The sequence below is a fragment of the Rhinopithecus bieti genome, unplaced genomic scaffold (genome assembly GCF_001698545.2).
Source record: "Rhinopithecus bieti isolate Rb0 unplaced genomic scaffold, ASM169854v2 scaffold_14455, whole genome shotgun sequence".
NCBI classification, from domain to species: Eukaryota; Metazoa; Chordata; class Mammalia; order Primates; family Cercopithecidae; genus Rhinopithecus; species Rhinopithecus bieti.
In genome coordinates, this window is record NW_016807905.1 from 871,816 (window position 1) to 885,790 (window position 13,975).

Here is a 13,975-nt window from a genome sequence, read left to right on the forward strand (position 1 = left end):
CCACTGTGCTCCAGCCTGGATGACAGAGCAAGACTCCATCTCAAAAAAAAAAAAAAAAAAAAAAAAAAGTGAACCATGTTTCTCCTCTGCATTCCTTCAATTCTGAAATAAAAGCCCATCTCCTGACAATGGCCCACAAAGTCCTCACGACCACCCCCTCATCACCTCTGAGCTCCTCAGTGTTCCTTCAGCATGTCAGGCACTGTCTGACCTCAGGACTTTTGCACATGCTGTTTCCTCTGCCTAGGATGCTCTTCCCCCAGGTATCAGGTATCTGCATGGTCACTCCCTTACTTCCTTATTTTGTTTTTTTCTCTTTGAGGCAGAGTCTCACTCTGTGGTGAGACCCTAGGCTGCAGTCTAGCTTAAGGCCTAGCACATAGTAGATGCTCAGTAAACACTGCTCAGAGGAATGTGTTAAGCTGTGTTAAATGCCATTTCCCCCTCCATAGTTAACGCTTCAGGCTTCAGACTCAGACACTTGGGACTTTGGTCCCACCTGCTGTCTTTCTGCTAGTCCCTCCTACTCCCAGAGCTCGAGACCAAATGAGCCACCTCTAGTTGGGAACCAGGTGCTCCAGGCTGGAGCATGCCAAGCCACAGAGTGTGGGGGTTCTTGTCTGGGCCTTATAAGACAGGAGGTTTAAAAGGTCGATTCTAGCCCATGAGTGGGAATGACTGTCCCAATCTATCCTCCATCCATCAGCCTCTACTGTGTGGAGATTTTCCATCAGCAGCCCAGAGGTTTGTATGAGCCAGCCCGGCACCCTGCAGTGACTCCTGCTGTCCCAGGGATGCGGCCCTGACTTCTCCCCAGTCCACAGCTCTGCCTGGTTTGGCCCCATTTCACTGCAGCCTCACGAACCCTTTTACCTCCTTGCTCTCTGGCCTCTTGTCTGCCTCTCTAATGCCAACCTCTTCCCTGCTTCCGGGCCTTTGCCCATGCCCTCCCCACTGCCTGGATTACTCTCCCACCCTCTTTCCATCTGGCCAAGTCCTACATGCCCTTCAGTCCTCAGTTCAAAACACCATTTCCCACACCAGCTTACACCCCTGCCATGTGCACCCAGAGCCCCCAGTTCTTCATCAGGCCAATCATTGTGGTCTTTGTTATCTAATAACATCACCTGAATCTGTTGGAAGCTTACTGTTTTCTCATGAAGCCAACTTTTAAATTCAATTTATTTTGGGTGGGAGACAGGGAAGGAAAAAGGGATTTTCCTACAAAAAGGCCTCTACTTGGAGAGAGAGAGAGAGATGAGCCTGAGCCTTTTATGTCCTCTCCTGGGGGATGAGACAGTTATGATTGGCAGTGGTGATGCCCAATCTCATCATCTAAAGTGAGTTTCATAGGCTACGAGCCACTCCCCACCCACTCTGAGGAGTGAGCCACTCCCCACTCTCTGTTTACCAGAGACACCTGGTAAACACCCCCTATAAATCATGGGGATCCTGTAACATTTGCCTTACTGAGAAGTGTTCACTCAGCCCTTACTGTGACTCACTTGCAAATGATAGTTAATGTTGGCAACTTATTATTCCAAACTCCTTCCCTCCAGAGGGGGTGCAAATCCATTACATGGTGAGTGTTAGCCAGGAGTCTCATGCTTATAAAAGGAGGTCTGACCCAGGCCTCGGGGAACAACCTGCCATCATGCTCAGGATTAACGAAGCCCTAGCTAGCACAGAGCACACAGTGAGCCCTCCGCAAGCACTGGCCAAGACATGATGGCAGTGACGTCTTTCTCCTTTCCTTTCCCTCCAGGACACAGAACTCTTGGCCTCATTTTCCGTAGAAGGAGATAAACTCATGATTCATGCCAAGCTGAACAAGTAAGGGGCTATGCTGCCTTGGGGTCCTGGTGGTGCTGGTGCTGCTCACGGAGGAGCCACCAGGGAGTGGGTAGAGGTCTCCTGTGTGGCCATCAGGGCTGGGTAAACCCAAGGAGCGGCAAAGGTAACAATGGCTCATGCCTGTCAAGACCGTTGTCACAAGCCAGGCAAGATGGGTGAAGCCATGAACTTAGAAAGAAACTACTGCCAAAATCAACAATGTCAGTAATAATAATGATGCTAGGGGGTGGGCACAGTAGCTCATGCCTGTAGTCTCAGTGCTGTGGGAGGCCGAGGCTGGAGGATTGACTGAGGCCAGGAGTTTGAGACTAGACTGAGAAACACAGCAAGACAACATCTCTACAAAAATAGAAAAATTAGCTGGGCATAGGTGCACACCTGTTGCCCTAGAAAAAATTCGCCGGGCGTAGTATCATGTGCCTGTAATCCCAGCTAGTCAGGAGGCTAAGGCAGGAGCTCAGGAGCTCAGGGGCTCAAGGTTGTGGTGAGCTATAATGGTGCCACTGCACTCCAGCCTGGGCAACAGAGCAAGACCCTGTCTCTAAGTAACAATGATGACGAGGAGGAGGAGGACGGGGAGGAGGAGGGTGCTGGTGATGAGGACGTACCAGGCTCTGCTCTATGTACTGGAAGTGTATGTATTATCTTGTTTCTCCCCTCCGATGGTCCCAGTGGAAGTCAGGGCTATTATTCTCCCTTTGTAGGGAAAAAACTAAGGCTGGAAACAGTGGATTTACTGACCCAGGGCCACCCAGCAAGTACATAGAGGTGCTGCGAGCCAACACAGTTTCGTGTGACCTGCTGCATTGGCTGGGTACCATCATGTGCTTTGGAGCCAAGCAATATGGGTTCAAATCCTGACGTGACCACTAACGGGCTGTGTGATATTGGCCAACCAACTCCACCTGTGAGCCTCAGCTTTCTCGTCTGCAAATGGGGATAATAGTCACTACCTCATAAGAGTCATAAAAAGAATAGTTATTATTCATTGGATGCTTTCTGTGTGCCAGGTATTTGGCTAAGTCCTAGGTGTGTCTTCATTTAATTCTTTCTTTTTCTTTTCTTTTGAGCCGGGGGCTCACTCTGTTGCCCAGGCTAGTGTGCAGTCACAGCTCACTGCAGCCTTGACCTCCCCAGCTCAAGCGATCCTCCTACCTCAGCCTCCCAAGTAGCTGGGCTTACAGGCATGCGCCACCACACCCCACTAATTTTTGTATTTCTAGTAGAGACAGGGTTTCACCCTGTTGGCCAGCCTGGTCTTGAACTTCTGGGCTCAAGTGATCTGCCCGCCTCAGCCTTCCAAAGTTTTGGGATTATGGGCATGAGCCACTGCACCCAGCCTTCTTTTAATTCTTGATACCAGCCTATGGAAATAAGTACTATCATTATTTCCATTTCAAGATGAAATGAGGTCATATGTAAAATTTTTAGCATGTGACTAGATCATTGTAAGCTTTTCTTTTACAACCAATATTTCTTAAGCCCACAAATGGCAGTTACTCATGATTAAAATAGTGCACATCCGAGACATCCAGGAGTTCCCAAGGAGGCAAGAATCAGCCTGCGGCCTGGATAAGGAGTAGGAGCCAGCTGTGTAAGAGTTGGGGGTTTCCTGCAGAGACAGCAGCACAGGCAAGCTTTGCAGAGAGGAAAAGGGCACAGATACTGTGGGGTGCAGTGCCTGAGGGGGAGAGAGGGCTGGGTGATGAGGTCAGGAAGAAGAAAACATGTCTAAAGTGGAGAGTCTTCTTTCCTTAGAAGGTGCCTTTATTTCCCTCCTGCTGGATACTGAGCTGATGCTTCTGAAAAGCCCCGAAAGATTTCCGCCCCATGGGCAAGCCTGGTCTGGCCTCTCTCGCGTAGGACTGTCAGTTGCAGCAAGATTCAGGTGCAGCAAGACGGTGACCCTTACAGAGCAGAGCAAGACCTCAAACCCCGGCCTCAGCCCCCCGTCTCAGAACAGCACAATAGCGAGAGTGCAGGTTCAGGGTGCGAGGCCTGGGCTATCCCTCCTGGCTCTGTGGCTGCAGTAAGCTACCCTGGGGCCTCAGGCTCCTGCTCCACTGGATGGCTGGAAGGATTACACGAGGTGGTGGCGATCACTCATGAGCATATGTCAGGGCCTCTGGAGCAGCGCTTTACAGGAATGTCCCCTTTAGTCCTAGCAGCTACCCACTTTGCAGGTGAAGAAACTGAGGCAAAGAAAGGTAAAGTACTTTGACTAAGGTCACAAAGCTAGTAGGTGGCAAAGCTATGATTTGAGCCTTCTCTGTGTGGTGCATGAAGCCCTGAGCATGGTGTCTGATGTGTAGTTAGCGCTCAGCATGTAAGAGCCAGCATTGTTCTTATTAAATCGCTGCAGATGGAGAGTGATCGTGAGGTTAGGGGAGGGGTTCTCACAATTTGTTGCAATGCAAGAGCCTTATGATTTTCAGGCAATCTCTGCTTCTCACAGGCTGTTTTCTTCATCTACAGGACCAGCCTCAACCTCAGAACCTCAAGTGTGGGCAACTTTGATGTAAGTACCATGCTCAGGTCCCAGGGCGAGATCTTCTGGGAAGGAGCCCAGGACCGGCGTTCTGGGAATGGTGTTCCCGTGAGGCTGGCGGGGCACAGGGAGTTTGTTCATTCCAAAGGGCTCCCGTCAACACTATCAGCCCTCATTATGCAAATGGACAGATGGAGAAACTGAGGCCCACAAGGCAAGGAGGGGTAGAGGACAGACTTGCAGCTCCTTCTACTCTGCCTCGGGTGCTGTCCCATGTTAACTGGCTGCCCCATGGGGGGCCGGTTGGCCCAAATCGCTCCACTTCAGGGTGGGGAGGCACAGAGGCAGCCTTGTCCTACAGGACCCCTTTCCTCCTGGAGTTAGGAGCCCACGGACTCCTGTGTGACCTTGAGCGGTATCAACCCACTCTGAGCTTCCGTTTCCCCATCTACAAAATGAATAAAAGTTGAGTTCATTCCTAACCTCCCTTCTTCCCTTCTTGGCCCTGGGTTGTGGAATTCTGCTTTTCCAAGGGTCCAGGAATCGGAGAAGCTCACATTCTCGGTTGGGTCCTGTTTTATCTGTTTGTTTACTCTTGGGTGCCCCACCCCCACCTAAGGCTTCAGAAACACTCCTTCTCCCCCACGGCTCACCTCTGCTTTTTATAGACAGCTAAGCATCTGCTAGCTTTCTGGGACAAGCTTGGATGAGATTTCCACATGTGCAGAAAAAGTCAAACCCATTCATTGTGTTGCTTATTTTATAGATTTCTAACCCAAAAAGCTGCAGCCTGTGAAGCTGGTCTTGCCAGCTTCATTTTATAGGGAGAAACCGCCCAAGGCTTCCCAGCTGGTTGGGGCAGAGTTGGGACTAGAACTGAAATCTCTGGACTCCAAGCGAAGAAAGGGGCTGACGGTGTGAAATTAATGAATATGAAGCTATCAAGATGTGCCCTAGGCACTGAGTTATGCTTTTTTTCTCTTTTAATGAGGCTTTCTCATTTAATCCTTACCACCTTATTATGATTTTGGTATTATTATTATACCCATTCTTGCAAATAAGGAAGGTGAGTTCAAGTGACTTGCCCAAGGCAACAGAGCTAAGAAGAGGCACTGCTGGAAAGTGAGTCCATGCCCTCACCGTGTGCAGATTGGAATGTCCAGCATTTTACATATAGGGGCTTAAGTCTGATTTTTATAACCACCCTATGAGGCAAGGGTTACTCACTCCCGTTTTCAGATGTGGAAACCAAGGCTTAGAGAAGTTAAGGGAGATAACATATGAAAAGGCTCGAGGCCAGGAGTTTTACGTGATCTACTTACCATCCTCACCTCATCCTTGCAAACTCAGCTCACTGACCCATTTTACAGCTGAGGAAGCTGAGGGTTAGAGGGTGAAGGAGCCTGCCCAGAGGCCCATGGAGGCTGAGCTGGGATGGGAACCCGTGGTGTTGGCCCAGGGCCATTGGGCCTTCCGTGATGCCATGATGGTACCATCGGGGCCAGGCCACCCTGAACCCTGTGCTCTGTGCCTCCCAGGGGAGGAACTAGGCCTCCCTCAATGCCTGCTTCATAGGGGCCTTGGACCAGCGCCCACGCTGGGCCTCAGTCTGCCCATCTGCACAATGTGCCAGTGGACGGGGGGCACCTTAAGTCTGCCCATGAGAAATTCTGGGGTCCCAGGGGTTCTGACTGCCAGAACCTAGACTTTCCCAGAACAGCTCTGTGTCTCCACCTTGAGCCAGGGGAGCAGACCCAAGGGGCCCTCTGGAGCTGAGCAAAGCCCTTGCCCAGGCTCAGTCCTCCTTCTTCCTCTGCAGATTGGCCTCATGGAGGTGCTGGTGGAGAAGATTTTTGACCTGGCATTCATGCCCACAATGAACGGTGAGAGTGGATGCCTGCATCTCTGGGAGCTTGTGGCTTGGGTACTGGGGGATACTGGCTTGTTGGGCATGCTGGATGTGCATCTATCCTACCTCAATAGTATTTCTGAGCACTTCCTTTGAAGTGTGTTGATGAAAGCCTCCAGATCCAAATGAGGCCCCCAAAGTTCCTGCACATTCCTTATTTGTGTCTTTCTTGTTTGGCTGATTGTTTTATTTTTCTGATTATCTATGAAAATTCCGATTATGTATGGACATTGTATGTGTGCAAATTTTAGAAAGTATAAAACAATTTAAAAAACTCACCTCACAGAGGCAATGAATCTCAACATCTGAGTATATTTCCTTCTAAACTCTTTTTTTCTCCATTTTTTCCCATGTGATTGAGATATTTTCTGACTCACATTAAAAACTTATTTATTTTTAATTATAAAGGAACTACAGGAATACATTCTCATTTTGAAAAGTTCCATTGGCACAGATAAAGCTAAAGTTGCTCTCACCGACATCCCCAACCTCCTTCCTAGTCCCGAATCTGCCCCGCTAGGTGGCCATATCAAGTTAGGAGGTTTTCTTGCCCAACTTTATAAGCAGAGTAGACTGAGCTTGCTTTGCTCTCTGTGGTGTCTCAGGAATGTTACTGGGAAGGCTGCTTGTTGAACTATGGGGGTCATCGGCTACTCACATTCTGGGACTGGGAAACTGCCCAATCCCTCAGGCCACTGGGCCCCAGACTCTCTCCCACTCCTGCTTCCTGGATGAGAAGACAAGGAGGGCTGGCACGTCCCAGCTGATGTCATCAGCTACACCAAAGGGGGTTCTTTTGGAGCCATCTTGATGTCAAACTAACCCTTGTTCTGGGCCCTGTGGCCAGAGGACGCTGAGTCTCACTGGTGGGGAAAGTGGTGGTTCCTCCGTGAGAGACGACGGGGTCAGGAGCTGGGCTGGGCCGACCTGGAAGGAAAGAGATGGAGCCTCTTACATGGCTTAATCACTAAGAGTGGTGTGAACTTGGGGGTGAATCTTTTAATCATACTGAAATGCAATTCACCATTTTCAAAATGAGATCTTAGACTAGGTCCATAGTCCCCAAAGTGAGCTCCGTAAAGCAGTCCCACAAAATACCCTGCAAGAAGGATTCCATGGCCAACCTAATTTGGGAAGTACTGAAGATACTCCTGCAGGGTAGATTCACAATGTCTTTAGCTTTTTGAAAAATCCTGCTGGAATAGGGAAGTCTATTAAATTTCACTTAATTTACTTCCCCATCCACTCTTTCCTATCCCACTTCTTTTTCTCTCTTCCTGCTCTCTTTCCAGAACAGTAATTAGCAGGTTTACTTAGGCTCTGACAATCTGAAAACAAACAGCACATCTCATGGCAGAGTCAATGGTTGGGGCTCCACGTGCACCTTTCCATTACTTCACTCGGCAAACATTTGCTGTCTCCTCTATGACCAGGCAGACCAGGCAGAGAGCTGGGTGATGCTGGGGACACAGTTCTTTTTCATTTTTTATTTTATTTATTTATTTATTTATTTATTTATTTTTTGAGATGGAGTCTCACTCTGTGGCCCAGGCTACGGTGCAGTGGCGTGATCTCAGCTCACTGCAATCTCTGCCTCCCGAGTTTAAGAGATTCTCCTGCCTTAGCCTCCTGAGCAGCTGGGATTACAACTGTGCACCACCACGCCCAGCTAATTTTTGTATTTTTAGTAGAGACAGGTTTTTGCCATGTTGACCAGGCTGGTCTCAAACTCCTGACCTCAAGTGATCCATCCACCTCAGCCTCCCAAGGGGACACAGTTCTTGCCTTCAAGGAACTCACAATGTGGTGGGAGTGACGGATACAGAAACAGAGAATTAATATTTTATGGTTTCTGTAAAAGAGAAGTTCAGAGTTGGGATGGGGGTGCTGCAGGAGCCTAGAGTCGTTTGGGGTCCAGAAGGCCTTGCAGAGGAGGTAACATCTGAACAGTCTCAGAGAGGGCTCAGAACTCACCACGGATGCTAGGGTGAGAGAATGTGCGCCAGGCAGGAGGAACTGCAAGGACAAAGGCCTAGAGGCATAAAAGAAATTGCCAGGGCCAGGAGCAGTACCTCACACCCGTAATCCCAAGACTTTGGGAGGCCGAGGCGAGTGGATCACGAGGTCAGGAGTTCAAGACCAGCCTGACAAATATGGTGAAACCCCATCTCTACTAAAAACACAAAAATTAGCCAGGTGTGGTGGTGCATGCCTGTAGTCCCAGCTACTTGGGAGGCTGAGGTAGCAGAATCACTTGAACCCGGGAGGTGGATGTTGCAGTGAGCTGAGATCACACCACTGCACTCCAGCCTGGACGACAGAGCAAGACTCAGTCTCAAATAAATAAATAAATAAATAAATAAATAAATAAATAAATAAAAGAAAGAAAGAAAGAATTGCCAGGCGTGGGCGCCATGGCTCATGCCTGTAATCTCAGCACTTTGGGAGGCTGAGGTGAGGGCAGATCACGTGAGGTCAGGAGTTCAAGATCAACCTGGCCTACGTAGTGAAACCTTGTCCCTACTGAAAAAAAAAAAAAGAGCAAAAATTAGATGTGTTGGCATGTGCCTATAATCCCAGCTACTTGGGAGGCTGAGGCAGGAGAATCTCTTGAATTTGGGAGGTGGAGGTGGCAGTGAGCTGAGATTATGCCATTGCACTCCAGCCTGGGCAACAGAGCGAGACTCTGTCTCTAAAAAAAGAAAAAAGAAATTGCCAATCTTCTTACAAATACTGCCAGCTTCTGGTGAGACCACCACCTCTTGGACCACTGACGATGTCTGACTGTTTTTTATTTTACAGCTCTGCTGGGTTCCGGCATCCCTCTCCCCAAAATCCTCAACATTGACTTTAGCAATGCAGACATCGACGTGTTGGAGGTAAGAGGAGATGGAGCTCCATTCTGCTTTCCCTCCCTGCCCTTTGCTCATCACCTTTGACCACTGCATTCAGGCTAGGAACTGGGAAGAGGAAAAGAAGAGGAGGGAAGGAGAGGAAACAGGGCCCTCTTCCTTCCGAGTATGGGGCTGAGGGAACAAGAAACGGAGCTGTCAAGGATCCTTAAAGACACTCTCACATTCACAGTCTCATTTAGCCCTCACCACAGGCATCACTGTTGCCGTCTTACAGATGGGAGAACTGAGGCTCACGGCAGTAAAGGGTTTGCCCAAAATTGAATGTGATGTAGTTTCTTGGAGCAACTTTTATTGAGCACCTACTGTCTGCCAGGCACTGTGCAGGAGGCTGGGGATCCAGCAGTGAACAAGGACAACCCTGGCCCTTGCAAAGCTCTCTCAGTCCAGTGGGGAGATGGCCTTTGAGTAATATTCCTGAAGTAATTGGCTAATTATAATCATGGCAGGTGCTTTGAAGTTCACATGCAGGGGCTCTTGTTTCCACAATAAAAACCACCTGTGGTCAATATCTAAAATTTGGAAAATATGGAAAAGATTAAACAAACATGTATGCATCTATATATATATATATATATATATATATACTCCTATGTACCTCTAGTAGCACCACAAAACATATTTAATTATAAGATATAAGTAATTTAAGCTTCTAAAAAGTACCCCATTGGTATATATTTTACTCTTGAGAACATTTTGCTGCTTTTCATTCCAGTCTTTCTGAAGTTTTATTTTTAAACATGGCTTTGCTCAGGGAATCAGTAGCATTGGGGTTAAAGAACGAGGGCTTGGAGCCCAGTGACCCGGGTTCAAATCCTAACTCTGCCAGTTTCCAGCTGGGTAACCTCTCCAAGCCCCATTTATTTCCTCTATAAAAGGGGCTAATCCTAGTACCTACCCATAGGGTAGGAGAAAATGAGATTCTGTGTGTAACGTGCCTTGCACAGGCCTGGCAGATAATAAGCATTTCTGGAAATGTCCACCATTATAAATACCATCACTATGATAAAGGATGCTGCAGTGAACATCTCAATGCACAAACTGTTTCTTGATTCTAGATTCAGTTCCTTGGAACAAACTCTCAGAAAGGGAATGAATGGGGCCTTTGCACCAAATTGACAATTTCTTTGCCAAAGGAAATTGCCCCTCACATTTGTCCCTCACGTTCGTGACAGGCTCAGACTCAGGGAACAGCCCCCTTCCCACATTGCGGGGGCAGTCAAGGGAGGTGGACAATGACCTTTGGTGGGCAGTGTGGGCAGGGGTCAGATGCTGGCTCTGGGACAGTCCCCTGCCCTGACCCCGTCTCTTGAGATCCTACAGGACCTCAGCATTGCTTTGAGTCTCAGTTTTCTCATCCGAAAATGGGGAACAATAATGGCCACCTCATACAGTTTGTGGTGATAAATTAAATGAGATACAGCATTTTATTATAAAATGTTATTATTCACTTCAACAAAGGGGTTAGGAAACACAAACAGGATTGGCACAGGTTTACCTTCATCATCATCATCATCTCTACTATTTACTGAGATATTCAGTGCCCCATGCATAGTTTTTCATGGATTTGGCCTTATCACAGCTCTGGTTGATGTCTGCCCTCACTTAATAGATGAATGACTTGAGTATCAGAGAGGGTAGGCCACTTGCTCAAGGTCACCCAGCTGGTGAGAATTAGAGTTTCCACGGAAACAGTGTGAAGCAGCTCAAACCAATGGCTCTTGGTGGGGCTATACTGCACCCTCCCTGGCCCCCAGGGCCTTTTTGAAATTGATGGGGATGAATGTTTCTTTCCTGAATGTGTGCATATTTTCATATCAAAATACATAGTATTTTATTATAGATGACTTACCTTTTTTATCCTTTATATTCTGGTAAAGGAATTATACTGGTTTTTGAATACATGTATACACAGGTTACAGAATCTGTGAACCTTATTCCAGAATGGTAAGATAGCACAAATGCCTGTAATAAATGCCTAATGGGTATTGTGTTTGAAAGGTTTAAAGAAAACCTCAGTCCCAGGCTTGGCCCTGTAGGCTCCCCTGTAAGTGGCAGCTGCTATTATGATTATGATTATGATTATGATTATGATTATATAGGTCTTAGCCATTTATTTTGACTTTTTATTTTGAAATAATTTTACGCACACAGAAAAGTTGCAAACATAGTACAGAGAGTTCCAGAGTACCCTTCTCCCAGCTTCCCCTAATGTTAACATCTTACATAACCAGAATACCATAATCAAAACCCAGAAATTAACATTGGTACAAAATGGTGAAGAATCTGCAGATGTATTCGCCAGTTTCCTTTCTATTGCCTTTGGTCTGGTTCAGGGTCTAGCCGAGGACCCTCCTCTTACATTCAGTTGTCACGTCTCTGTAGAGTCCTCCAAGGCGGGACAGTTCCTCACCTTTTCCTTGTGTTTCATGACCTTGACATTTCCGATGAGTCTGGCCTGTTTTGTGCAATGTGCCCTGGAATTGATGGACACTTTTTTCACGATTGGATTGAAGTTTTGTATTTTTTGGCAAGGGCACCACAGAAGTGACACAGTCCCCAGTGCATCCTTTCAGCGGGTACCGATGTCCATGTGACTTATTCCTGGAGGTGTTCACTGTGGGTGCTTGCTTAAGGTGTTTCTTCACTGTAAAATTACTATTTTTCCCTTCGTAACTAATCAATCTCTTGTAAGGAGGTACCTGGAGACCATGCGAATATCCTGTTTCTCGTTAGACTTTCTCCCACTAATTTTTGCCATTCAATGTTCATGGTTTTGCCTGCAACTGTCATGACTGTGGTGTGTGCCTAATGGTGATATTCTGCTTCTCTAGTTCCTTTGACATGTGTCAGTTGGAATTCTACCAAGGAAGAGCTGCCCCTTCTCCTCCATGTATTTATGTATTCGTTTAATTATTTATTTCTGTCGCTACAGACTCATGAATAATTCTTTTGGTCTATGGGTTATCATCTCTTACTTTTATTACCTATATTATTGAAGTTTTTTTTTTTTTTTTTTTTTTTTTTTTTTTTTTTGAGATGGAGTTTTGCTCTTGTCGCCCAGGCTAGAGTGCAGTGGCGCGATCTCGGCTCGCTGTAACCTCCACCTCCCGGGTTCAGGCGATTCTCGTGTCTCAGCCTCCCAAGTAGCTGGGATTACAGGTGTGCGCCACCATGCCAGGCTAATTTTTGTATTTTTAGTAGAGATGGGGTTTCACCACATTGGCTAGGCTGGTCTCGAACTCCTGACCTCAGGTGATCCGCCCGCCTCAGTCTCCCAAAGTGTTGGGATTACAGGCCTGAGTCACCACACCTGGCCAAATAATTTTTTTTTTGATTATGAAAACTGGATCTTGGAAGACTGTGAAGAGGAACTCAGGCCTACTTCTCTTATTTTGGGGAATAAGGGGATGGAAACTGTCTTTCCCAAGGTCCTCTGTACAGGGCCGGATAATGACACAGCCGGGTGCTCCTGGGGCCTGCATGACCCCTTTATCTCCACTGTTCAGAGTTACTGCTTCCTGGAAACATGGCCGGCCAGATCCGTAGGCAGGTAAGTAGCGAGGCTCTAGCCAGAGCCACCCCACCCATCACCAGCTACTCTGTTCTGCCATCCAAGGACCTTCTGGTGCTGAACGCATGAGTGACAGAGGCAGAGATGCTGCTGCAGCTGGAAGAAGCCGGAACCAGTCCCAGAGAGGCTCAGCCTGGAAACAGACCCCTGCCCAGAGTCCCCTCAGCCTCCATGACAGGTCCCTCCCTGGCCCCCCAACCCTCTTCCTCCCTTGCCCCAACCCTGAGAAATCGTCCAGCAACTACCCTGTTGGCAAAGATTCCCTTCCATAGTCAGCCTGCCAGGAGGAGGAGAGTCACCTTAGGGCTGGAGGCCTCTCAGACCCCATCCCGACAGCAGGTTGAATATTCCCACTTTCAATAAAAGACTCCACTTTCCCTGCACTTGTGACGAGTTTCCATGAAGGACCCTCCCTCAGGGTCTGGGTGGTTTGGGGATTTTTCCCTCTTTGGCTGCGCCTGGGCACTTGGCAGTTGTAGCTACAACTGGGGGGAGGATGGTCCCTCTGAGGACAGCAGGGGAACCAGCCTGTCTCTTCACATTAAAACAACCACACAGCATTCTACAGAGAGGGTCCCCTGAAGGACAGCTTCATACCTCACTACTCTCAACTCTGGCATCAGGAGGTCATTAAAGTGCAGGAATTTTGGAGTAGGGAGGATGAGGTTCAAATCCCAACTCTGTCACTTGGTTGTGTGACTTGATGAGGTCCTTAGCCTTCCTGAATCTCAATTTTCCCATCTGTAAAATGGATAATAGTAATAATTATTATGCTCCAAAATGAGTGTGAGGATATTAAATAAGGTCAGGTATTTCTGAGGTGCTTAACACTGAGGCTGACACGCAGTAGGTGCTCAATATAATAAAGTGTGAGCATGTGGAACCCCTTGGTCTAGTCAGAGGTAAACTGAGGACAAGGAGAAGTCCTTGGCATGTCTCCTGATGAAGACAGTGCCCAGGGGCCCCCTCCTAGGGACAGTGCCACGTCTCCCTGTAGAGCCATAGGGCACATTCAGGGCAGTTTAGGAGAGTTATTTGATCCCAGCCTTGAGGGCGTGCAGAAATACTGAAGTCCCTTTTACATAATTAAGGATTTTTTTTTCCTCCTAGTGATTTTTAAAAAGACTCTTTTTTCATATCTCATTTGTTTTCTTTTACTTAAATATCAGGAATCTAAGCTACTGGGCTGTAGGGTTCAATATTAGATTTCTGGCTTCATCATCCATCCAGTCTTGAAT

At 47.7% G+C, this 13,975-nt stretch overlaps 1 protein-coding gene across 1 annotated transcript in view; it reads left to right on the forward strand.

The window, feature by feature from the left end:
* BPIFB4 (BPI fold containing family B member 4) overlaps nucleotides 1–13,120 on the forward strand; it is a 30,142-nt gene extending 17,022 nt beyond the window's left edge. Inside the window, exons 12-16 of the mRNA XM_017884097.1 lie at nucleotides 1,766–1,833; nucleotides 4,330–4,372; nucleotides 6,162–6,225; nucleotides 9,054–9,130; nucleotides 12,783–13,120. Of these exons, the coding sequence (XP_017739586.1) occupies nucleotides 1,766–1,833; nucleotides 4,330–4,372; nucleotides 6,162–6,225; nucleotides 9,054–9,130; nucleotides 12,783–12,806 (276 nt within the window). The 3' untranslated portion in view covers nucleotides 12,807–13,120. The remainder of the gene's footprint in view (nucleotides 1–1,765; nucleotides 1,834–4,329; nucleotides 4,373–6,161; nucleotides 6,226–9,053; nucleotides 9,131–12,782) is intronic.
* Nucleotides 13,121–13,975: the final 855 nt, after the last annotated feature.